At 31.6% G+C, this 25,793-nt stretch overlaps 1 protein-coding gene across 11 annotated transcripts in view; it reads right to left on the minus strand.

The window, feature by feature from the left end:
• LOC143256781 (5-hydroxymethyl-dUMP N-hydrolase-like) overlaps window positions 1-25,793 on the minus strand; it is a 40,681-nt gene that overhangs the window by 8,013 nt on the left and 6,875 nt on the right. For 2 of the 11 annotated variants that reach the window (XM_076514443.1, XM_076514449.1), the window contains exons 1-3: window positions 14,533-14,685; window positions 4,288-4,463; window positions 3,046-3,108 (exon numbers count right to left, since the gene is read on the minus strand). In XM_076514443.1, coding sequence (XP_076370558.1) covers window positions 3,046-3,108; window positions 4,288-4,450 — 226 coding nt within the window. In that variant the 5' untranslated portion in view covers window positions 4,451-4,463; window positions 14,533-14,685. Of the gene's footprint in view, window positions 1-3,045; window positions 3,109-4,287; window positions 4,464-14,010; window positions 14,467-14,527; window positions 14,688-15,232; window positions 15,308-25,793 lie in introns of those variants that run through there. The other 9 variants (XM_076514448.1, XM_076514442.1, XM_076514451.1 and 6 more) reach the window with 7 other exon arrangements.

Genomic DNA, 25,793 nt, shown 5'->3' on the forward strand with positions numbered 1-25,793 from the left:
TAAAGGAGAACAGTATGATTGTATATTCATCATAGTCTATGTCCTGTTCCTTTTTGAATAGATCACAACTTTAGGGTTGCTTTTTATAGTCTAATTTTCATTTTGCTTTTGTTATAGTAAGATACAAGTATAAGAATGGTTTAAGGGATTATGCATAACAGAAAAATAAACTGAAAAGTGAGCAGAAACAATACAGAGCTGTACAGTTTTGTCATTAGCTGGCAGAATGGAAAATACTCCCTTAAAAGCTGACACTTCAGTTTCACACATATTATTATAATTCTATGCATGCTAAAAGTACACAGAAAAATTCAAAAACATTATTTACAAATTTGTAATCTATTGCACAAAAAGTTGCAGAAAGAGGAAATGACCAATATTTCAAGACTTTAAAACAGATAAGGGATGAGTTGAGAAAGTGTGAAGATGAAACTACAAGCAAAAATATGGCCTGGTTCAAAGAAGAGTGGTAAATTCCACTTTCATTGACTAAATGTAGTACAATTTGTCTTCTTTTTAATGGTCATTGAACTTACTTTTATTAGTTGTGAATATTTATTAAAGACTAGAAGTACTAAGATATCTTGATTTAGGAAATTGGCAACAAAAATTGAAAAGTAATAAAATTATACAACAAAATACACTGTATTTATTATTTCTCCTTCAACAAATAAGTAAAAAAAGTGTGGTTTTGTGATTTCAAAATCTAGTTTATAACTAAATTTACAATAACTAATTCCCAAAACTCTTAAGGCTAGATTATGATATACAAGTATAGCATAAATATAAGTTTAGTTTTTTTGAAATATGTTATTATATTACAAATTAAGAAATTTTTGTCACATTTCTAAATATACTAAACCATAGCTTCAATTTTTGTATTAAAGACAAAATGAACACATTTTAGAAGTGATAGCAAAGATAGTATATAATTTAGCCTATTAATATCATTTTGAATTATATATATCACACACACAGCCACTGGGGAGTGTTATAGAGAGGGAGGAAAGAAGCAAATACAAGATTCATACACTACTGAACACAAAAGTATTTTACAAGAAATCACTTAAACATATTTTTCCCTTCTCAGAATTGCCTAGAATTTAATATTAAATTTTCATCAAAATAAAAGCAGCAGAGAATACTCTTCTTTTTTCAAGTATCAAATCTCTTCAATCAGTTTTGTTAATTTATATTTTAGTATTGCACATTTCCATGCTTCCCTTTGATAAGGAATATCTTTTAACTTTTAATGAGAAGTAATCAAACTTTGTGTCTAGCCACAATCACACAAAATACCAGGGAGCATTTCTAGTTTGGTTGCTAAAGGAGACTCTTATATTTTGCCATTTAGCAGTGCATGCTGATAATGTCTTTCATCATCAATGCAACTATTATTACAATTTTATTTTGATCAAAACAAGGAAAAAACACACCATATACATAGGTCTGAAAGAAAGATTCTGTTTAGCAAATCTGATTAGATTTTTTAAAGCACTCTTATTAGTATTTTCCAAATTAACATTTATTCTATAAATAAGTTTAAAAATGCAGAAGGTTGTTGTTTGTATTAACCATCTTTTAACTCTTTCATGACAGGCTCAGTATAATATACACAAGTTTGTATACACATCTGCACATGTTAAGTATTTATACTATAACTTTTGATAAAGTATATGTTTCTTTACAAAATCTGGTAGGCTTTCACAAAATATTACAAATTTTTGTAGACAAAAAATCAGGTTTTTTTATTAAGTAATTTTAATAAAGATTTCTTTGTGAAAATGATTAGAAAACTATTCTTTGTCCCAAAACTCTCAAATACTATTTGTGTAAGCTCTAAAACCTCCTAAATATATTTCAAATGTTTATTTTTAGTAAGACTTTATATTCGGTCTGCTATTTTCACTACCCTAACTATGTGGGGTCTGTCAATTTTATGAACCTCATAACCACCATAAAAAAAGGAAATAAATTATGCTTTCTTTGCTCTAGAATAACTAAACCTAACTAAGCTTATCTGACACCATGAGCGCGTAGCATTTTGCAATATACAGTCACATTTCAATTATTATACATTATATATGTACAATTATTAATATTTAGAAATAAGTTATCAAATTTACTTTTCTTAAAATACAGAACAATAAATAAAGAAGTAAAGCCAACAATTATCTCTTCTAGCTATGATCTGTGAACTCAGTTGCTGCTGGATGTTGGTCGCTAAGCCTTTTAAAAGTTTGCATGCGAAGGATATGAAATAAAATTTTATTTTTTTAGGTTTTATATATACACAACCTTGAAATTTTGGTTCAAAAGAATGAGGTAGTCTTCTAAGAAATTGAAATGGCTGAGAAAGCCACTAAGGGTACATTCTAAGCTGTTGACTGGTTACTCACGTGTCAAGTATTGAAGCAATTGTATAAAAGGAACTACTTCCAAAACTGGAAAGAGGTGAATGGAGCCAATGTATTTGTTTCAATACACAATCAATATCCTTAGCAAAATAAAAGGATATGAGGTTCTTATTTTATATTCTTGGTTGTCAATATTGGTCATTTCAGTTCTTAACAACACATTTAGTATTTTGACATCAAAAAACATCTAATTTCAGTCAGTGCTGCATTCAACATACCATGCAACTCACAAAAATCAATATTTAGGTGTGTTCTTCAAATATTTACCTTTAATTTAAGAGATTAACTAAGGTATAATACTAAAATTTGAATTATCTATAATTTGATACCAAACTTATTGACATAAATCCATAAAATAGTAGTTCAATAGAATTTTCAATGTAAGTCAACAAACATGGTGACACGGCCTTTAACCCATGACCCATCTCAATAAGGTTAACTGATAATGAATTGTGGGTATATAACAAGATACAATGTAGAGTTATGCATTTCCAGATGTTCTGACTGTAAAATGCAAAATACTGAGAAACATTTTCTGAAATATAGTTACTGTTTTCATAAATAAACACATAAATTCCTGAAATTTCTTTATGATGCGTGATGCATAGAAGCAAGATTATGAAATTACCTTCACATTGCTCTAAAAGGCGAATAAATCTTTCATGAATTTCACTGTCTGAAAGCTTTTCTTCTACAAAAAAGAAAAGCTATCATAAATGTTTACTGACACATAAAATACCTAGGTCTAAAAACTAGACAAACAAAGTTTAAAAACAGAATATCAGTCAAATATAGTTCTATAAACTATTTAATTAGAGTTTGAATGAAATCATTTTAACACCACAAAAGTAATAATAATAAAACAAAACATTAAGATAACAAAAGTTATTTGGCTTATCAAAATCATCAGTTCTCCACATAAGAATCAATAAACTCCAAGTAAAATGAGCTCACTTTCATATAACAAAGATTTATAAAGATTTCAAATTAATTATTCACACACAATATCACGCAAATAATTCTTAATATTATAATTCTAATCAAAATTCATTGTATCAAAAAACAAGACTACATGTAGGCTTTCAGCACTTAAAAATATTATCATAATATTAAACTTTGGATTTATACCCTTGTAATTCTATCTCCAAGTACACAGTTACACTTCATCAGAATTGTTAAGACATGAGTCAATTTTATTCTAACTTTTTTCTGTTATTTATCTTGTACAAAGAGTCTCAAACTGTTCAACCTTCACTAGTGTCATATTTGGAATAAGGTCTAATTTCACACTTCAATGGTTAATACAGAATGCATCTAAATTCAGGTATATTCAGATCTCATTTCCTAAACTTCCTTTTAGTTATGCATTTAGTCATTATATCTGTGTAATAGTACTAGAAGTTTTAAAATGGGTAATGTTTTTCCTACTTGCATTAACTGCACACACATTCTTTAAGCATGCTAGCCTTAAACCTAAAATGCAGATTTTAACTCCACAATTGGTTTTAATAAAAATATCAAAGTAATAATTTTATCAGTTAACATTAGTGCTCAAATATATTTTCAGTAGTATTAAAAAACATGTCTAAAACACCATCTTCCCTTATAGAATTTTATGCATGCTGTGTGGAAAATGAAGTCCATAAAATTATCTTAAAATTGAATAATATATCTTTCAACAAGTATTTACATTTAAAACCCAAAGTGATACTAATTTTAAAAAATCAGCGTTTAGTGAAAAATCAATTTTCTTTATCAGTAAAACACAAATGTTGCATATCATCCATCGCTTTAATCAGACCATGAACAATTCTATATACCACAAGAAGTGGTTTCAAGTCACTGCAATATGTGTACTAACTTTACTTACCTTTTATGAGAAATTCACCTTCTTCTTTTGGATCATCAAGAGCTCCCACAAACTCAGTCAAGACTGTTCCATATTTCTTAAGTTTAGAAATGATTCTTTGATAAATCTCAGCATCCTGACGACCTGCTCGAATGCTTCCACAGAAGTAAATATCAAACTTCATTTTGAAAGATTTACTGAAAATATTAAAAAATTCCTAATTATCTAATAGTTTTTAACAGAAACAGTTCACTTTTCAAAATATACCCTTCTTTATTTAGCATTAGAGGTAGTCAAACCTGATAAATGATCAATCACTGGTCTGATTAATCAGTTACATTCACATTATTCTCACAAGACTTGGATATTGGAGTAAGTGAAATTAGTTTTAATAAAGAATACTAAATTTAGATACTTTAAGATTTTCATGAGTTGTGACACAAATCAATTAATCGTCCATATACAGTCTCAAGCAATCATGCATATACCATGTACATGCTCATAACTATTGTAGGTGTCTCTTCATGAAAATAAGAAGATATTTCTAAACTGTAAATATTATAAGTATTGCAAACAAGATTTCAGGTTTTCAAATAAATTATTTTCACTAAAGATATGATTCAATTTATACAGCCTTTATAAAGACTGATTTGAGGATAATTTTCATGTTAAAAATAATACTTATTTTCATCATACAATTTTTATGTTTCATTTGCATACTCTTAAAGAACATCCTGAATGAAGATAAAAAGATTTTTCTTTGGTACAAATATATTTTACCTTGTTTTTCCTACCCTAATGCTAACTGTAATACAATGAAATGAGAAGTTGAAAAATAGAAATAAAATTAATAATACCATTTTTTTCTATAATGACAGGTTATTGTAATAGAAAATTACATGCATTTATCCTAAGTTTCAGCTACTAACTTTTTTATTTCAGCTTTCTTTGAATGTTATGCCTTTATTGTTATACTTTTGACTCAATAACATATAGAAAGCAAATAAATTAATAGGGGTCTATTGAGGTGTTACTGGTAGTGCATATGGTAAACACTTGGTTATAGTCATGTACATATCATGAGCTTGTCTTACTCATCAGCTCATAAAATTATTGTTTTGTTGCATAACTAAAGAAATGTTTAATTTTTGAATTTCAGTTACTTTCCTTAATACAGATACAGCAATAAGTATAAAATAAAGTATAAATAAAACTACATTTCACACTGACATACAATTGATGCAGTCTTTGCACTCAGTATACATTATTGGCAAGCTGCCAATACATATTTGTCAGCTATGTAGTTTAGAATACAAAAAATACATCAGTCAGTAGAACAGAATGTTCCAAAACTACTATAAATTTTCTAGCTTTAAAGGTATGTTATAAATAGGTTACAAAATTCCATTAGCTGTTCAGAGTTGAATAACCAAGATCACATTATGAACTATAACAATTTTTATGAAAGATGATATATACAACTGTCTTGAAAGGTGAAACAGATGGATGGGGATCCTCTCTTGTGTTTGGACAAGTTTATTTTCATCAATGTGACACAAAGAATATTGAGAATTATAATGTTTCCTTCTGAAATTAAATAATTTAACCCTAGGTAATGTAAACATTTGAATTATGAACTATGGTTTGATATCAAGTTTACTGACTATATTGATACCAAAGTTAATTAAATTTTGAATGTAACACTGTAAAAAAATGCAATTTATCCACATGTACAGTACTGACTTGATAAACCTCAAATTAAAAAATAATAATACAAGAGAAATCATAACAGCAATATTGTGATAGTTGGTACAATCAAAATTAATAACTGAAGACACAAAGTTATTTTCATGATATCAATCTATTTAGCAGTAATTTATTATTTACAATGATATGAATAGTAATTCCCAGTACACATAAGGTTATATAATCACACCATTAACTCGTATGTTTCAGCCTACAAATCTTATTCTGAAGGAGCTTGTTGCAAGTGACTCACTATATAAATACAACACAAGCTATTACTTAATATGTTTAAGTTTCTGTTCAGTTCTGACTGTATGAGTTGCTACTAACATGGCAATACCTACTACGAAACAAAAGTGAAAATCATCAAGAAACATACATTCCTCTATCATATTTTTAAAACTATGTTGTTTCATTCTGCTGCAGAGGTATTTGAGTGGCATGAAAGTCATGTTGTCTATAATCTACCATAAAATTTCAGCTAGTCTTATGGGTTCTAGTATTAAGCAAAAGGTATTGTTGGCAATGGATGTAACAGATACATGTTTGACAAATTATTACATATTTTTCTTTGGTTCCACTGATAGGTTCTCAGAATTACTAATATAGATTTCTCCTGTTGATAATGTGGTTGCTTGACCCACTTTGGAAATAAGACTAGCCTGCTAATTCACCAGTTCTTCTGAATGATAGCAGTGTTATTTCGACGAATAACAACAATAAACAGTTGGTGTTAGAAATAAATAATATTGTGCTGTCAATCCTTAATGTTACTAATTTAAATTTTTATTATATAAAATTAATTATATCTACACTTCATTTTCTTGATCAAGTTTAAACAGTCAGAATTGTTGTTCCTGCAAATGATAGCATAAATAGGGCCTAGACCAGTGATGGCAAACATGTGGCACGTGAAACATTTTGCTGACATACAGCATGCAGTGCCACCTGTTGATTCTTTAAACCCTAACCCATAATAAATAAATAAATATGTAATGATTATCGTTACTGCCAAAGTCAGCAGTGAAGGATTTTTTTCCAGCCTAGGAACAGTGTGAAATATTCACAAGAGATGCCTCATGCTCTCTTGATGCCAGCTTTGCAATTATAGAAACATGTGACATCAGATGACACGTTTTGAATTCTTCGAAGACCCAGTGTACGCATCAGTATTTGAGTAAATATGGAACTGTTGGTATTGGCTTCACTCTGCTTATATTTTTCTTCTGTTGTTTGTAAGTAAATACTGGATATTTAGTGATAAGAACAGTAAATATGCATTTATTTTTTTTACAGTAAAAATATGGATTATATGGTTAAAGTTATGTTATTTGGCTTGACATAAGTATATTTTTGATCAGTTGGTTAATTATAGATTTATTTTTATATAAATGACAAATTTCCACCTGCTGTTAAGTTAAATTATTGTATTTAAATTAATTTACAAGATCTTTTTAAATTGTATTTACCCTTTTCAGCTTGTCACAATGACAACTCAACCAGCAAAGAAACAAAAACGTTCAAATGGAAGTAGCAGCAGCAGAGATTTTCAAGAACCATGGACTGAAAGAATTGGCATGAACAAAAATGGTGATAAAGCATTATGTATCTTATGTTCTGAAACATTGGTGTTCAAGACTTCCTCTGTAAAACAGAATTATGAGACTGTTCATAAATGACTTTGTGATGAAAGTGAGCAAGAACAAAAAGAACAGACTTCTCAAGAAGTCAGCAACAACGTGCAGCCAAATGTTTTGATGAAATTTGTTTCAGGTAGTTCAAACTTAGTTCTTGCTAGTGTGAAATTTCAAAAATTATTGCTCAACATAGAAAAACCACTTAGTGATGGGGAGTATATTAAAGAATAGTAGCTAGAATGTGTTCCTTTCCTTTTTGAACGTTTTCTAGAAAGATAAAAAAATATTCAGTGCATTGAAGAATTGCCAGTGAGTAGAAACAAGTAAACGTTAGAATATTAAAGATGGAAACAAACATAGCAGAAGAGTTAACAAAAGATACTGATTCATGTAAATTCCTTTCCATTTGTCTTGATGAGAGCACTTATGTTACACTATCAGCTATGTAAGCCATTACTTGATTTTGTAGAGGTGACGAAATCTGCGAAGAACTGGTTAACTTGGTAACATTACCTGAACATACCACAGGGGCTGAAATATGTAAGGTAATAGTAAACAAATTATCCAGTCGACAGGTTGACTTTTCAAAAATAGTTTCCGTAACAACTGATGGTGCATCCTGCATGATTGGTAAAGAAGCAGGTTTTGTAAATCTGTTTGCAAAGTATGTTGGACATCCAATGGTAGGCTTTCATTGTATTATATACGAGGAGAGGCTTCATGTGCAAAAGCTGGCTTTAAGGAGCCTGAAAAAGTTAATTTTATTTCTATGCATGCTTTGAAAAAAAGATAATTTCAGAATTTACTGAGAGACAAATTCAGTGAACACAGTGTTACTTGTGTAAGATGATGTTTGTTGTCTAAGTAGAGGTTCAGTCCTTAAATGATTTGTTGAATGTTTGGATGAAATTCATCTGTTTTTGACAAATGAAAAATTTTCTTGTAAAGAATTATCTGATGTTGTGCAGATTTGTAGATTAATATTTTTTACAGATTTCTCCTCGCATTTAAATGGCTTAAATACCAAACTGCAGGAATCTGGCAAAGCACCTGATGTTACATTTGATAACATAAAAGCTTTTGAAATTAAACTGAAATTTTTATGTGATGTTCAGAATAGCGCTTTTAAATATTTCCCAAACCTAAAAAATACACAATAGATCTTGAAATTAATGAGAAAATATACATTTAGAGCTTGCAAATCCAATTTTCAAGCATCATTAATTCAACTTTTGAACAATTTTCTTTAAGATTTAACAGGTTTAAGTTATTTGAATAAACTACAAAATTCATAAAATATGCAGACAGCGTAATATTAGACAAAATGAATTTGGAAATGTTGCAGTTGAATGATTGATAATTTTGAGATTCAATTGATTGATTTACAAAGCAGCCCAACTTGGAGGCAAAAATCTGTCAATATGAGAGCTGAACTAGAAAATATTGAGAGAGATCAGTTAATGACTGGAATAATACCAAAAACTGCAGAAAATGAGGTTCAGAAAGTCTGGAATTCTATTTCGGATACTTTTTACTCTGAAAAATGTCTTCTCAATGGCAGTATTAAAAGTATTTTCATCAACATTAGAGGGTCATTAATTTCACTGATGAACTTTGTAAAGTGTAAGTATCATAATAGACCTACTGATGAAAATAGTGCATGTATAGCCCTCAAAACAACCAAATACAATCTTGATATAATATCTGTCATCATTGGTGCAGCAGCAAATGTCTCACTAAGAGTAAAATATACTTATTTTCCTTTCCTTGTTTTTTTTTTATGTTACATAATATGAACCAAAGCTTATCATTTCACAAAAAGCTTTCTATTAATAGTAAAACAATGAATAAATATAAATAAGCATGAGGACTCCTTGTTACTAATTCATTTTATTTCTTGTGAATTACTATAGTTATTAACATGTAATTCCTAAAGCTGTTTAATTTAAAATAATTCAGAATAACAAAAATAATAAATGATAATCTGCTGCCAGAAATAACCATGGGCACAAGAGAGATGTTTTTTAGAAGATTATCCCCAATTTGGGCACACTTTCAAAAAGATTCGCCATTACGTCTATCACATCCCATCCAGCTTCCTGAGCTTTGGTGGCATTGAACAAAAGGTTCCATCAGCACTGGATATGGCAAATGTAGTGTGGCTGACATACTATTAGATTTTCTTTGTTTTTACTCTTAAGTTCTTAAAATAATGGATATCAAGTTCTTAGATCTTTGTTATAAAAAAGAGCCTAATTTGTTTTCTATTCAAATACCATGTTTTCTGATGCTGTAACTCAAATCATTGTTGTGCACAAAAAAAACATATATTGAAAAACTAAATAGCTATAGTGTTTTGGATTGATAGATTTTGTCAAAGGCAATATTTATAGGCATTGTGAACATTCTCAGCTTTATCCAAATTTATACTCATTTGGATTGCTAGATGGGATTGTTTTTTGTCAAATGTGGTTGCACCAAATAAAACAGGAATTTCTGTGATGTTATGTACAAGACTTTTATTAAAAGCTATTTTATGGCATAAGTGGTACTGGAGAAATGTATCAAGAAGTCACAGAAATTTCATAGTAAGGAGTGTTCATTAGGTCATACATTCCAGGTGAGATTATTAACACAACTAATATTTTTTATACTCTAGGCTATTTTTATTATTATCAATTCCCTGTTGATTTTCAAACTTTGTAAGATAATTCTATAAATAACCTACAACAATTTATTAATGATAAATTGCAACATCTAAGAATATTTTTAAAGCAAATGGCTATCTAACAAAATCAAAATTAGATAAACATACTCTAAAGTTTTAAATTGTCAAGTTTATGAACCTATTACAGTCAAAATTAACATAAATATATAAAAAAATGGTTTGAAACTGTTTACAAAAGAATCTATATTCTCAAAGAATAAATTAAGAAACTCACAAACAAAAATGAAAAACAAGTTGCATATACTTAAAATATTTGATTATGAGAAGAAATGTTTATTAAAAAAATGTAGCAAGTAAATATCCAAGAATAGAAAACATTGGAAACACAACCTTTGTCAGTGAACACAGAATGTTGTGTAAAGATGAGTTTATCTGAAACAGTATCCACCTTGGAAAAAAGAATTAAAAAAGGAGAAAGCATCAATAATCAAATCAGAAAACTGTAGTATTAGCTGGACTACATTACAGAATGGTTCACATCAGCTAACTGTGAAAACTTTTATTAAATTGCACACCATTAGTGATACCATCTAGTCATGCAGTTCTTGATCTGTGGTCTTTCCTCTGGTGATCCAAGTATAGATAATTTTTGAAAGGAAGCAGTAGCACAAATGATCCCATTTTGATCCAAATGCAGTGAAAAATATTATGGTGGTCCCCAAACAAATACATTTGAGAACACCACTGTTCTACCATTCACTAGTCCATTTTCATTCACAACACCATGAACTAATTTATTTCAACAGTTTATTTTAAGTTTGATAAACATACTTGTATAGATATCAGCATTTCTACATTATCCATTTTTACAAGTTGTTTTGAATAATAATGTTTCAATGTTTAACCTTAGGTCATTCCCATTTTTCCACTCTTCACATAATTGCATGATTATTATTGGAATCCAAACTTTGTACGAATGTAGGAAAGAAAGCAACTTAAAAAAAATGAGTAACAGGAAGAATTAACAGTAAAAAACAATTGAGAAAGGTAAAAAAATGTATTTTATCATTTGCACTCTCATTTATTCTGTAGCTTGATTACAAAAAGTTAATTTTATAACACATTATGCCATGTTATCCTCCTTATTAAGAAGTACAAATATAGAAACAAACAGACAAGATATAACACCATAGCAAGCTACTTACATAGATCAAAACTAGAAATATATTGAGTAATGAACAAGGCTAATTAACATAATGTTTTGAGACAACATGGGACCATTGGTCCATCTCAGCTGTCCCATCCTGTAAATTAAACTATTAATAAATAAATTAGAAAAGAAAAAAACTTACAGCCAGCCTTTATCATTTATATAGTTGTAAAGTTTTCTCTTAAACTCTGTTAAACTCATTAAACTTACTGCATCCACAACATCTGAAGGCAAACTATTCCAAAGATAATTGCCCTGTTAGAAACAAAATTGTCTCAGCTGAAGATGACTGCCTACCCTGACAAAATTAATGCATCTCCTTGTCAAACTATTCTTACTATTAAGTATGAAAAAAGGACAATGATGTATCAACACTTTCAATTCCCTTTACAATCTTAAACACCTCAATCAGATCCCCCCCAACTCTTTTTGTAAAAAAGGACAAATTGAGAGTTTAATAAATCCTCATGTGACAATCTCTATCTCAAGCACCATTTTGATAACCCTTCTCTGAACTCTTTCTAATAATTCTATGCCCTTCCTCAGGTAAGTAGCCTAAGGCTGAACATAATACTCCAAATGCAGCCTATCCAGGGACATATAAAATAAAATTATAACCTCTTTAAACTTTTATTCAACATTTCTATAAATACAACTTAAAAACCTATTTGCCCATTAACAACAGCATATTGCTTAGATAGCTTAAGAGACTGATCAATTATTACACTAAAATTGCTTTCTTTGATGACACTGTTATAGTTATTTCCATCCAAATTATGATAACCTACAAACATTATCTTCCATTTCATTTATCATAATTAAAACCCGTCTGCCATTTATTTACCAAACTCACTAAATGATTTAAATCCTATTATAAGCAGCAATATCTTCTTCACAGATGGCAACATGTAAAACCTTAATATTATGTGCAAATTTAAGTACTTTATTGACCAATCCTTTATCTATGTCACTGATGGAAACCAACAAGAATAAAGATCCTAAGACTGAGCTTTGAGGTTCCCCACGAGCAACATTAATGCAGCTTGACTGAACTCCATTTATAACCATTTGCTTTCTTCCATACAACCACTTTTCTTTCCAATTTGCTAACTCCCACACATATAGAGTATTTTTATAAGCCTTTTATGTGGCACCTTGTGAAAAGCTATCTGAAAATCCAGATACATGAATTTTAGACCCATATCTTGATCTACAACCTTTTCAAAGAATGTGAAAAGATTCATAAAGCAAAATTTTCCCTTAGTGAACCATGTTAACTATCCAAAAAGAGTCTAAACCTTATTAAATGACTTTGCAAAGCATCTTTTATCAGACTTTCCAAAACTTTCCCCACAACTGATGTAAGACTAACAAGCCTATAACTACTGGGGCAATTTTTAACTTCCCTTGAAAAACAGAAGTAAAATAAGTTAATTTCAATACTTTGGTAGCTGCCCATAATTCAAAGATTTTCAAAAAACAGTAACAAGTGGCTCATATATCTAATCCTAAACCTCCTCCAAAACCCATGGGGAAATATTATCTGGCCCAGAAGCCTTATCATTCTTTAAACTTCCCAAATGTTTCTTAACAAGCTCAGTATTAATATAATCATCCTGTTTCATCATTTCCATTTACCAACTGTTCAAGATGTGGCATACTGCTTAAATCGTCATTTAAACATACCTTTTACATTATCTTACTTATAATGATTAGAAAGCATTGATTCATGAGACAGATACAACTGCTGTTAAGGGCATTTTGGGGCACACACTGTGTAATATACAACAAAATTCAGCCAACCCAAGATAAATATGTTAGTCCTAAATCCAAATAACAATGAAGAATGATCATTATCATAGAAATAAAATTAGTACAGTCTTGAATGAAATCTTTATGATAAGATAATAAATAAAATTATAAATAATAACCACTAAGCAATAAAATTAGATATATTAAATATTCTAACCAATGCTGTATGTTTAAGTATGAATTACCAGTATACCACATTGAACAAATAGTAGAAGTTTCACTTGTTTAGGCCAACATATATGCAAAGCTTATTAACTATATATTATTATACATATTACATAAAGATATTACACATTATTAATTTGTCAAAATCACTTAAATCGAAGTGGGCCACACATTTTCATAGAGCATTAAAGAAATTTGCAAATAATGAAGTTTTTTAATGCACAATAAATTTGATTACCTCATTGTTATATACACTTTGTTAATACCATTTAAAGTATCTATTGTACTTCTTTTTACAGCATTAGTGAAATTTTAAAATGATAAAAGTTTTGATGAAAGTTGTGAATCATATATTTCTTAAGTTTGTGCAAGTTAAATTATATGAAGCCTTTCTTGTATTTACATAAGCTATTTTACTGGTTGTGAAAACTGAGAAATGGAAATATTGAGGGTACATATAAGCATTCCACACTTATTTACATAATGAAAAACTAACTTAGATTTACATAATAGAGGTGTTTAATCAATGCCACAGCACAGGGTCTCCTGCCTCCAATTATGGAATCCCATCATTACAAGTTCACGAGGGTGCTATACGCTGTACATGTACTTAGCATGGTACTATGCTAAGTCCAAATTATTACAATGACGAAACTGGGCAGATGAAACTATTTTTATTATTTTTGTCTGTTTGTGAAACATCAGAAACCAATGCAAATTACTTTTTCTATTACTAGTATTATACACTTGAGGAGATTTGCAAAAGTTTCATGTACAAGTATGTATTCCAATGACTAATAAACTCAATATAATATTACTCGGTTCTCAACTAGGGGTACGAGAACATATTAAAATTTGTTTAGGGGTGCGGGGCATAAAAAAAGGTTGAGAATCACTGGTTTAACTCTACACAGCACTTGACGAATTATAAAAATTCTGAATTCAGATTGTAAAGTATATCCGCTCGCTCCATTGCAACATAATACATAAGCTAATTGTAAACTTTTTAACTGTATACTTCACCTTACGAGAGAAATTGTTTATAACTGCACACCGTCCTTCGCAAAACGCAGATTAAACTATTAAATCCTACTCCGATTATTATTTACACAGAATTACAACTGATGGTGATGTCACTATGACGGAATTAAAAAAATGGCGGAAGATAAGGGAAACACAACAATAAATAAAGTAAAATAAACTAACTAAATAAAAAATATATCTAAAATAGCAGTAAAGTGTCAGTTATTAGGATTATCGTATAAATGGAAGTAGGCCAATCCCGCTATATCAATATATATATATTGCAAGGTTTATCAGGCTGGCTGGAATATAACAGGCATATTTTAGAAGTAGAGTGTATGTGTTTTTTGTTTGTTTTTTATTATTATAGCAAAGCCACATCGGGCTATCTGTTGAGCCCACCGAGGGGAATCGAACCATTGATTTTAGCGTTGTAAATCCATAGACTTATCGTTGTACTGGCGAGGGGCAGAGTAGAGTGCTATATATTAAAACCAGACTTTAATAATAATGCTTTTAGCAAGAATTTGAGAGTTAACACCTTGGTTGTTCGGAAATTAGACAATCTGTATTCCTGCCTCACATGTAATATTAAATTGCAACAAGAAGTAGAAAAACGAATATAAAAGAATTAAGTAAAGGTTGAAGCAAAGAAAAATAAATCTGAAAAATAAAATAAAATATAGCATACGAATATATACATACATTTGCGCACTGGTTGGTTAGTGTTACGCACAAAGCTACTAAACGTGTTGTCTGTGCTCTCCTTACTACAGTATCAAAAACTGATTTTTGGCGTCGTAAACCTGGAGACTTATTTCAGGTTACTGGTGGTAGGGGTATGTGTATGTATACATGTTTCAGGCGTCACGTAATTGATGAGATAACTAGCTAAAACATGTATCAATAGTAAAAGAATCGAGTCTATAATGATCTGACAGAGAACGAGGTGGCTAGGGCAATTCAGATTTTGGAGGATGGCCAGACCCAAAGGAGGGTGGCACAGTGCATCGGTGTGTCACCAAGCGTCATCAATCGATTTTGGCGACGCTACCAGGAGATGAACTCTTATGTCAGGAGACCAGGTCAAGGCCGTCATCGCTGCACAATAGCCAGAGAGGACCGCTACATTGTGACTACCGCTCTGCGTGATAGGTTAGCTACGGCTCGGTCCTTGCGAAATAACCTTCAGCATTCCACTGGAACCCGTGTATCGACTCAAACAGTTTGCAATCGTCTGCATAAAGGACGCCTTAAGGCCAGACGGCCTGCAAGAGGCGTTATTGTGACAGCGCATAACCGTGCAGCAAGGTTGGAGTTTGCTCGTCAGCACCTGGACTGGGAACTTTGTCAATGGGCTATCGTGTTGTGGATAGACGAGAGCAGGTTCACTGTGTCTCGTGATGATGGTCGTGCGAGAATGTGAAGACGCCGAGGAGAGCGAATATCCGTCTGTAACATTGTACAAAGCAACGTTTATGGAGGAGGTTCTGTAATGGTCTGGGCAGACATATACTTGGGTGGCCGCACGGACCCACTCATACTCGACAGCGGTGCTCTGAACGCACGACGATATAGAGACGAAATTCTGGAACCCATTGTGAGGCCTTTTGCCGGTGCTGTCGGCAATGAGTTCATTCTCATGCAAGTTAACGCGCGAGCCCACGTCGCCTGGCTGTGTATGGAGTTTCTTGAGGAGGAAGGAATAGAGACTTTTTGAGTGGCCCGCCAGATCTCCAGATTTAAATCCGATTGAGCATTGTTGGGATTTGTTGTCGAGGCGTGTTACTGAACTCTAGCACCCTCCTCAGAATGTACAGGAACCCCGACAAGCCCTGGTAGACGAATGGGCTGCCATACCCCAAGACAACATCGATACACTGATTCAAAGTGTGCCAAATCGGTGTCAGGAGTGTATCATAGCCCGTGGAGGTCACACTGGATATTGAATGCTTCAGACATTTCTTGAATGAACGCATGTAAACTGTTTAAAGTATTGTTTTATATAGAATATTAGTTTTGGTAATATTGGTCATTTAAAAACAATTATCCATGTTTTACCGTTCATCACACATTAAAAAATGGATACAGATAGAACTGAAATGAGGTAAATTACCTAAAAATATAAAAAAAGTATTATCACATTTGGAACACTAAGATAAATTATATAAGAAAACGTGCATGTTTATTTAATTTTTTTGAGCAGTTTATTTCCCTTCGCGATTCATAATAACTTACATCAACCTCCTTAAGCTTTTGGTTACGACGTCTGTACTTCCTCATATCTAATTTGATTTTTATATATGTAGTAAAGTTTAAAAAAGCTTCTCAAACGCGTATACACGTTGCTTTAAATTGTACAGATAAAGTCTCTTACTACTTACTCGTTCACGCGAGTTTATATCTTATTCTGAAACAAGTGCGAACTAAAAACACTTAATATCGATGCCAGTGTTGCTAAGATCATCTCAATAAACACAACATTAGATGAATTGTACTTTTTTATTTATAAATACGAGAGATTTTCGAGATTATGAAACGCGTTAACTATAATAAGTGTCGTTGTATGTCCGTTACTTGATTTCAAAATATCACGTGATTAGATATGTCCTGAGTTTCTTCTTTTTTTTCAGCATATCACTAAATTCTGTTTTCAGCCTATGGTTAATGCTCATTGTTTAAAAGTTTAGTAAATACGATTGTTTGATTTTAATTTCACGTAAATGTAATTTAGCAATGTAAAATTAGATGGAAGGCAACTAGTCATTACCACACACCGTCAACTTTTGGGCTACTCTTTTTACTAACGAATAGTGGGACTGATCGAACATTATAACGCACCCACGGCTGAAAGGGCGAGCGTGTTTTATGACGGAGATTGTATCCCGCCTCTCTCAGAATGCGGAGCCACGACGTATGTCATAAGACAATTTAGATTCCAAGATGTTAAGGAGAAGATGAAACTCATTTTATCAATTTTATGCTTACCACAGAATACACGTTATTAAAAATAACCTAATTAAAAATATTATACTACTACTAGGCTTTTCACAGATCAGTGTACATAATACGGTCAAAGAGTTGAACTGGAGGGATCGAATGATTAAGTAGGACACAACCTCATTACAGACAAATCAAGACTATTCCAGGAAGTGGATGACAGATGTATAATTATTTATTTCTAAGTCGCCAAGTTCTGCAAACCCATTTGCATCTCATTAGGGTCTTTGGCCCTAGCGGCTAGCGTACTCCGACTGTGAGTCCTACAATTTGTAATTCCTTGTGATAAACAACAACAACTCGAACTGTTTATAAACTTTTTAAAACATTCAAAATAAAAATCTTATAAACACTCAAAAAATGTTGTAACATAAAACAAGTGTTTGTGAGTAAAGATATGTGTGTTATTACGTTCAATAAAAACATAATTTGAATTTATGTAAAAACTTGAGTATATCTGCTGGCTCTCTTTTTTGAACTACTGACTAGAGGACAGACAGCCAGGTAAGAACACCCTACCACCTACTATCCATGCTGTGGTATTGACTCTCACTCTTATACTACCTCCTCAGTTTAAAATACATGGAATATTTCATGGTATTGTATCCAGCTTGCTAGCTCTATAATTCAGTTTTACGACATAGTCAACTCATGTCCACAATATCGTAAACATACAGGCGTATACAGGTGCATATTAAAAGCTAAGAAATATTTAACTGTACGTTAGATAAAATATATGATCATATTACTTTCTTCTATAACTGTAGACTGAATAATGTAAGTACCAAAGGGTTTAAATATCAAATAACCCATTCATCCACCATATTTCAAAGGCTAACTCAAGCACTTAATAAAATCATGGTTCAAGATAGTATACAAATATCACCATATAATTAAACACAAGACACTTAACAACATTAAAAATATGTATTAGAAGACAAATAATACGAAAGACATTACAGGCAAGCCAGATATTAAAACTTTATAACACCCACGTATTAAGGAAATTCACATGAATACAATTATCTTAGTACAATAAGCCAACCAACACTACAAATATACCTAAATGTGCAGTATAAAACTTAAGCGAACAACTATTAATATAACCAGAAAAAAAAAGTGTGCAAACAGTAATACTAAACATTTCTTTTGACATAGGAAAATACCAACTCTATATATGGCTAAAACTCCCAAATGATACAACTTACATTCTACCATGAAAAAAAATGATCAAAAGAAAGTCAGCAATCTAGAATGTCATGAAATAGAAAACCCATTATAAGCCTATAACACGGTCCCAAGAGAAACAAAACTGACTGATGAATTTACACGCCACCATAATAGTTCTACAAGCAGACAAAAGTAATGCCTCTGTAATCATGGAAAGATAGAGAAAATTACACCACCAGAATCCAAATTCTAATTGAAGAACACCACTAAAAGAAGATCAGGTCTAACCCATCAGTTAATACAAAGAAAAATATGAACGAATCCCTTAAGAAACATTTAAACGAATTTGGTAGAGGTTTGGTTTGTTTTGAAGTTAGCGCAAAGCTAAACGAGTGCTATCTGCGCTAGCCGTCCATAATTTTGCAGTTTAAGACGAGAGTGAAGACAGCTAGTCATCACCACCCACCGCCAACTCTTGGGCTACTCTTTTACCAACGAACGGTGGGATTTGCCGTACCATTATAATGCCCCCATAGCTGAAAGGGCGAGCACGTTTGGTGTGACAAGGATTCGAACCCGCGACCGTTGTATTACTAGTCGAGTGCCTTAACCACGTGGCCATTTGGTAGAGAAAGTGAAAACAATAACAGTGAACCACAGCACCAGTCCACACATATATGGCCTTATTAGTTCACAAGTAGGCCTACAATTTATCGTTTACCTTAATAAATTCTCTACAGTGACAAAGTGTGTTCTTTAAAATGTAATTTTAACCATTAAGGAGCTCGCAGTAAATATACGACAAGATTAATTTTAGTATCTAGGGTTAAGCCCTGAGGATACTAATGTTATATGGAAACGCATATTACCTACTACTTCAAGCCAATGAGGATTTTTACCTGTGTAATAAATATCAAGTTTTTTCTCAGTGTTCACAGGAGTAGTGTTTTGATTTGATAGCATTACACCAATGTTTTAAACATTAACAAATGTTTCAATATAGATCTTTAAATTAAAATACTGCTTTTTGTATGTTTATATAATATTACCTATTTTACCGTTAATCTTGTTATTTACAAGGACAAAAAATGCGCAGACTTACAAGTTTTAAACAGATTATTGAAATAAAACAAAAAAATTAACATAATTATCGTCATAAAGTGTAATTAATATTATATCAGAAAATAAATGATTCTGTTCTATAACCACTTAAGTTAAAATAAGCAATATTCTTTAGCAGCAAGTTTCATTATAGTTTGAAAGATATCAGATGTAACAGGTCACTAAAACACAAGTTTACCAACATTTCCTAATGATTTTTGTTCAAATTACAGAAAGAAAAATACCACATGAAGATTTCATTGAGTTAATTTCTTTTCGTCATCAACAATGGCAAAATCTCTACTGTGTATGCATAGGACTTTCGACTGAAAAAATTTAAATCCTTCAAATTGATTTTCAATGCAACTTGTTTGTGAAATTCAAAATCTAGCATAACTGTCAACTGTCACTGAAATAATTATAATAATCAGTGTCAACACCAACACAATGAATCAACATGCTGTTTCTCTTTAATATGCGAATAGATGTAGCTGAAAATCTCTTCTTTTTTAAAGAGAAAAGTTAACACTTTAATTTTTAAACACCGAAGGAGCATTTTTCAGAAATATATACTTTGCAATTTTTTTTTCACGCTGAATGGTTAAGTTCAGAAACGAAATAACGAATTTAGCACATCCATTTACAGAAAAAAAAAATTTAACTGGGTTGTACACGCGCATTGAATGTTTTCTACCAAAATATTTCAAACTAAACATAGTCTTAACTCTTTAAAAGGCCTACTCAATCTGCTCTGATTACAAGTATATTCATAATGAACTAATTTTCCTACAGAACACCTTAAAACATACATATCCTCCATTTTTACAAAAAAACATGAGAAATGAAAATCCACTGAATAATATCAAATCATGTTCCAAATTCTCTTTAATACTTGTTATTACTTATCTTAGAAAACAAAATATTATTGTTATAACCCAACTCAATAAGCTACTTAGGTCTTACTATATCCAGATTAAACTCCATATTGTCTTCAGATCGTCACTTTGCATCAATAAATTTTTCAGAGAAAAATATGTTTTACTTGGATCTTATATTCAAAGGTCTTATACATGTGGCTGGTTTAAACTCTCCTATATAACTTCTCGCCATTTACAAGCACAAGCCTTGGAACACATGAAAGTATCTCACAGAACTAGATTATAGTTCAAACTCCACCTGACTCTTTTGATCTGTTCTTACAATGAAACGTCATCACACCCAATTTCCTTAGTAAAACTTTAAAATTCTACTTTATTGGTGTAATAATTACGAAGTGTTAATAAAAGAAAATTGCATAATATTAATGAAAATCCAAGCATCAATAGACATTCAAACTTGTTCCCCTTGCTTTACTTAATAGCTCTCTCTCTCCTTTTCCTTTAAAACTGAATATATAATGATTACAATAAATATTATTCAATTCATAGTTTATTAGATTTACTAGAGACTGAATATGTAATTCCGAAACATTAGTTAAAAGTTGTTTATAACTGTTGCTATGGCTCTACTATTCAATAACAAAGTGACATTGTAAAAGATGCTAGTATTGATACAGGTATTTTTAGTGTACACAGGAGCTAATGATGTAGGGAAAATTGGTCCATTTGTAGAGAACCAGATTTCACTGACTTATGGATCTTTCATAAGCTGATGGTTAGAGTGCTCGACTCACAATCTACGGGTTGCAGATTCGAATCCCGTAACCAAACCTGCTTGCTCTTAAGCCTTGAGTGTATCATAATGTGGTGGTTAATCACATTGGTAAAAGAACAGCCTAAGAGTTTGTGGTCGGCGGCCTTAACTAGCTGTTTTTCCTCTATCACTTCTATGACCCGGCATGGCCAGGTGGGTTTAGGCGTTCGACTCGTAATCTGAGGGTCGTGGGTTCGAATCCCCGTTGTACCAAACACGCTCGCCCTTTCAGTCATGAGGACATAATAATGTGACTATCCCATCATTCGTTGGTAAAAGAGTAACCCAAGAGTTGGCAATGGGTGGTGATTACTAGTTGCCTTCCTCTAGTCTTACACTGCTAAATTAGGGACGGCTAGCGCAGATAGCCCTTGTTTAGCTGTGCGCGAAATGCAAAAAATATGCATATACATATGATATACATCACTTCTAAGTTAGGGATAATTATCGCAAAAATACTCGAGCAGCTTTGCGCCAAATTCCACAAAAAATCGAGCAAAACATTTAGTTACATTATTTGGACAAATGTTATAAATCAAGTATCTCAAAGGATTATTATTTTATACAAAATTATCAGCAATAATCCATCAATAAGACTCAAGTCATACTCTACACAAACATGGATGTAAATAGGACAAATTTATGAGCACATGAGGTCCATTAAGTATTGGTTACGACGTTATATAATAGAAGATGCGTTATTCAGACACTTAAAGAAAACAAAACGTAGTATTCTTCAAATGCGGTCTCCCGCTAGGACAGCAGTAAGTCTTCGGACTTACACTGCTAAAATCAGGGGGTTCAATTCCCCTCAGTGGGCACAATAGAGAGCCCATTGTGGCTTTACTATAATAAAAACACATACACAAAACATACCTACAAATAAGTACCGCATGGAAACAAACAGAAACGAAAAACGGCACCATATGATTAATTTTCCATTTTCGTTGCACCATACCCTAACTATGCCATTCATAAATACAAGGATAGACAAATTGTAAGCATAAAATCCTCAACGTTAACTAATGGTTTAATTGTGATAAATACACGAACATAGACAGATTTAAATGAAAAAATCACTGGTATTTATAAAATAAAGGACTTCACTTTTGTAAGACACAAACACAAAAGTACAATAAAAGCGAGAGTGAGTCTGCAACCTCCGTCCGATATATTCTACATAAACCAAAATAAACAGTGAATAAGATATAAGAGAATGAGAGGGGTTGTTGTTTTGTCTGCTATTAAGCCAAACACTACACAAAGAAAAAGTTATATGGATTCTATCCACCGACGATATCAAAACTCGGTTTCTACCAGTATCGTCTACAGACGTACCGTTGTGTCATTTAGGACTGGGGAGGGGAGAAAATATAGTAATTACCGATAACCATAAAAAAGATAAAATAATATTAGCTTTATATGTCATCAGAAATTCAATTGAAACTTCTGAGACCGATAATTATAAACTTGATAAAATTAGGAGTTACATCAAAGAGATCGCGAAATCCTCAGTCCATGCTAAGGAGATTTCTCTCTTTCCTTTATGGGGGTTACTTACTATTGCTTTGGTTCAAAGGCTTTACTCGCTGTAAGCGTATTATGAAATTAGTCAGGCGATTAATGTCATTGCAGTATTCAAATTTTAAGGAAGCAAGAAATACAAATAATACGACTTCAGCGTGGATCAGCGTGAATACAAGATATTTATATGTCATAAGTAAATTGATAAGAACCAATGTCTAGATATAAATGACATAAAGTTGATTTTTAATTTATATATCAGTTGCTGAATATCCACTTGTTTTACATTTCTGCTATTTTTGAGTTCATCTCCAACGTTTGTCTTTATATATCACGGTGTGACATTAGTGAGATGGAAAGGTAAACAGATAATTTTAATAAAATACATAAATGTGCGCTCAGTCATGAAAAAACCGATTTTATTTCAGTTATGAACAGCATATATATTGTTGATAGCTGCATTTTAAATCTATAATTTAAATATTATATTATTAATTTTCCAATTAATAAGCATTAATCACAATTACAGCTTACGAGGCTTACAGTATAGATTGTAGCAACCAAACAAATTCTAAAATTGTCTTCACGTCTTGCAATAGTTTGCTTTTATACTCTCGAACTTACAACAATGTTCGATGATACACCAGTGTGTTCGTAAAACATATACATATATTATCGATTCTTACTCTCGAGAATCTCCCACAAATTTAAAGAACAGGCAGGATTTATGCAACACAAGTCCAACAATATGTCACATGCATCAAACTGAAACAAACGCAGATGTTAAAGTAAATGTATAACAGTAAATCCGTTACATAATAAATATATAGGTCTTTTATTTCTTACAGTTTGAGAATTGTGAAGGTATTTTTTGTTAAATTATATCAGTTTGAAAGTATACTGAGAAGATCTCAGATAACTTGAGATAAGATACAGTTTAAAGACACGTTGAATGTGTAACAGAGAAAACTTTATTACAAGTTTAACACAACACGAAATGTGTAATGTTTAGAGAAGGTTTTTCTCATCATCAGATACACGTAGTTACCTACATACAGGAATGTATATTAGAATGGACAAAAGAAGTCACGTGACTGGAGATTGCTCATTGCTTAGTAAAAGTGTTTTTTGATGTTCGGTGTTTTAATTTTTTAATTGATTTATAATGATTTTACTGAGTTACAATGTTTCTAACATATTCGTTAATAACATAAAATCATCATCAAATCAAGTAAGTGTTGTGAGAATGTGGGATAATGAAAAATATATTGAAATCTCTAACGTTTTTATTTTAGCGTGTTCAAACAAGGTGCATAAATAAGTTGGCTAATTTGTCACTTAATTACTTCAAATTGCAGTTGTGATATGTTTTAAATTAAAATATCATTACTGTTATCGGTGATAGTAAATATGTTCTCAATATTTTATTACCAATCTATTTGGTTTATAGATGAGTGTGGGATTACTGTATATTTTTAAAAACAAACATAACCATAATAATTGTGACAGGTGGTAATATTTAGTTGACATTAGCAATTCATTCACTGAGTAAAGACTATTATATGAAGCCAAAGTCAATCCTAAAATAAAACAAGCAAATCAAAACTAAGCTAATAAAGTTAATGCAGTGGTTGGAAAGTTGGAAGCTATCACATTTGCAGTTGTGTTTGTTTTGTCTTTGCTGTGTGTGTGACGGGGGGTAGATGGCACGTACTAACTAGTTTGTGTGTGTGTGTTTTCTTCCAGCAAAGCCACAATGGACTATCTGCTGAGTCCATCCAAGGGAATCAAACCCCTGATTTTACCATTGTAAATCCAAAGACTTACCGCTCTACCAGCAGTGGACAATTACTTTGTGAGATTGTTGATTAATCAGTTAGTAAGTGGCACTAATAGTACAGTTGTATCTTACATTTAGGCTTGGGTGTTGTTGACTCTAAAAAGGTTGCACCAGCTTTACAAATCCTTTTTATTTGGTGAGTTGGGCAAATATATGCCAAATGACTTTTAATTATAATGCATGTGGCATATTACAAATTGAATTACCAATACAATTTTCAACCTACTTTCAATTTAAAATTGCTAATAGGTTCAATAACTGTATCAGCTCTTTTCCCCATAGTTAAAAAACAAAGATGACAGTATTATGGAAATAAAGGATCATGATGTTCTGGTTCATCTGTCTCTTAAGCCATCCAAGCAACATGCTGTTGCTAATGCCAGGGAAACTGGATTTTAGATTATATCTACAGAGGTAGTGAATACAGGTATAAAGAGTTTATATTGTTATTGTGGTTAAGTCACATTTAGAGTATTGTGTTCAGTCTTGGTCTCTCTATCTTATAAAGGGCACTGGATTATTGGGAAGGATTGAAATGATAGGAACTGGAATGATGCTATGTATGGAAAAAAATAGTCACACAATATACTAATCCATATTCTGGTGCCAACTGCAATATGGATCTTTATGTTTAAACCTGGTTTATAATATGACCACAGTTGGCAAATTTATGTTCAGATATATACTTGAAATGGTTTTTGGTATGTATTCACCAGTGATATTGCTTTCATTTCCAAATTTTTTGTATTTCATGAAGAACAATCCTGAAGTGCCAAGAATCAGTTACAGTACAAATGTTACAAAGAAAACTGATATTTTAAATATTATGGCCTGTCAAGAATTGGAGGGTCATGGGGTACAATACTAATAAATAATTAAACTTTAAAATTTCACATTCTATGTATCATCTTACTCTGTGAAATTGGGTGTTTTGAAATA

Source organism: Tachypleus tridentatus, chromosome 7 (assembly GCF_004210375.1).
Source record: "Tachypleus tridentatus isolate NWPU-2018 chromosome 7, ASM421037v1, whole genome shotgun sequence".
In the NCBI taxonomy this organism is placed as follows: Eukaryota; Metazoa; Arthropoda; class Merostomata; order Xiphosura; family Limulidae; genus Tachypleus; species Tachypleus tridentatus.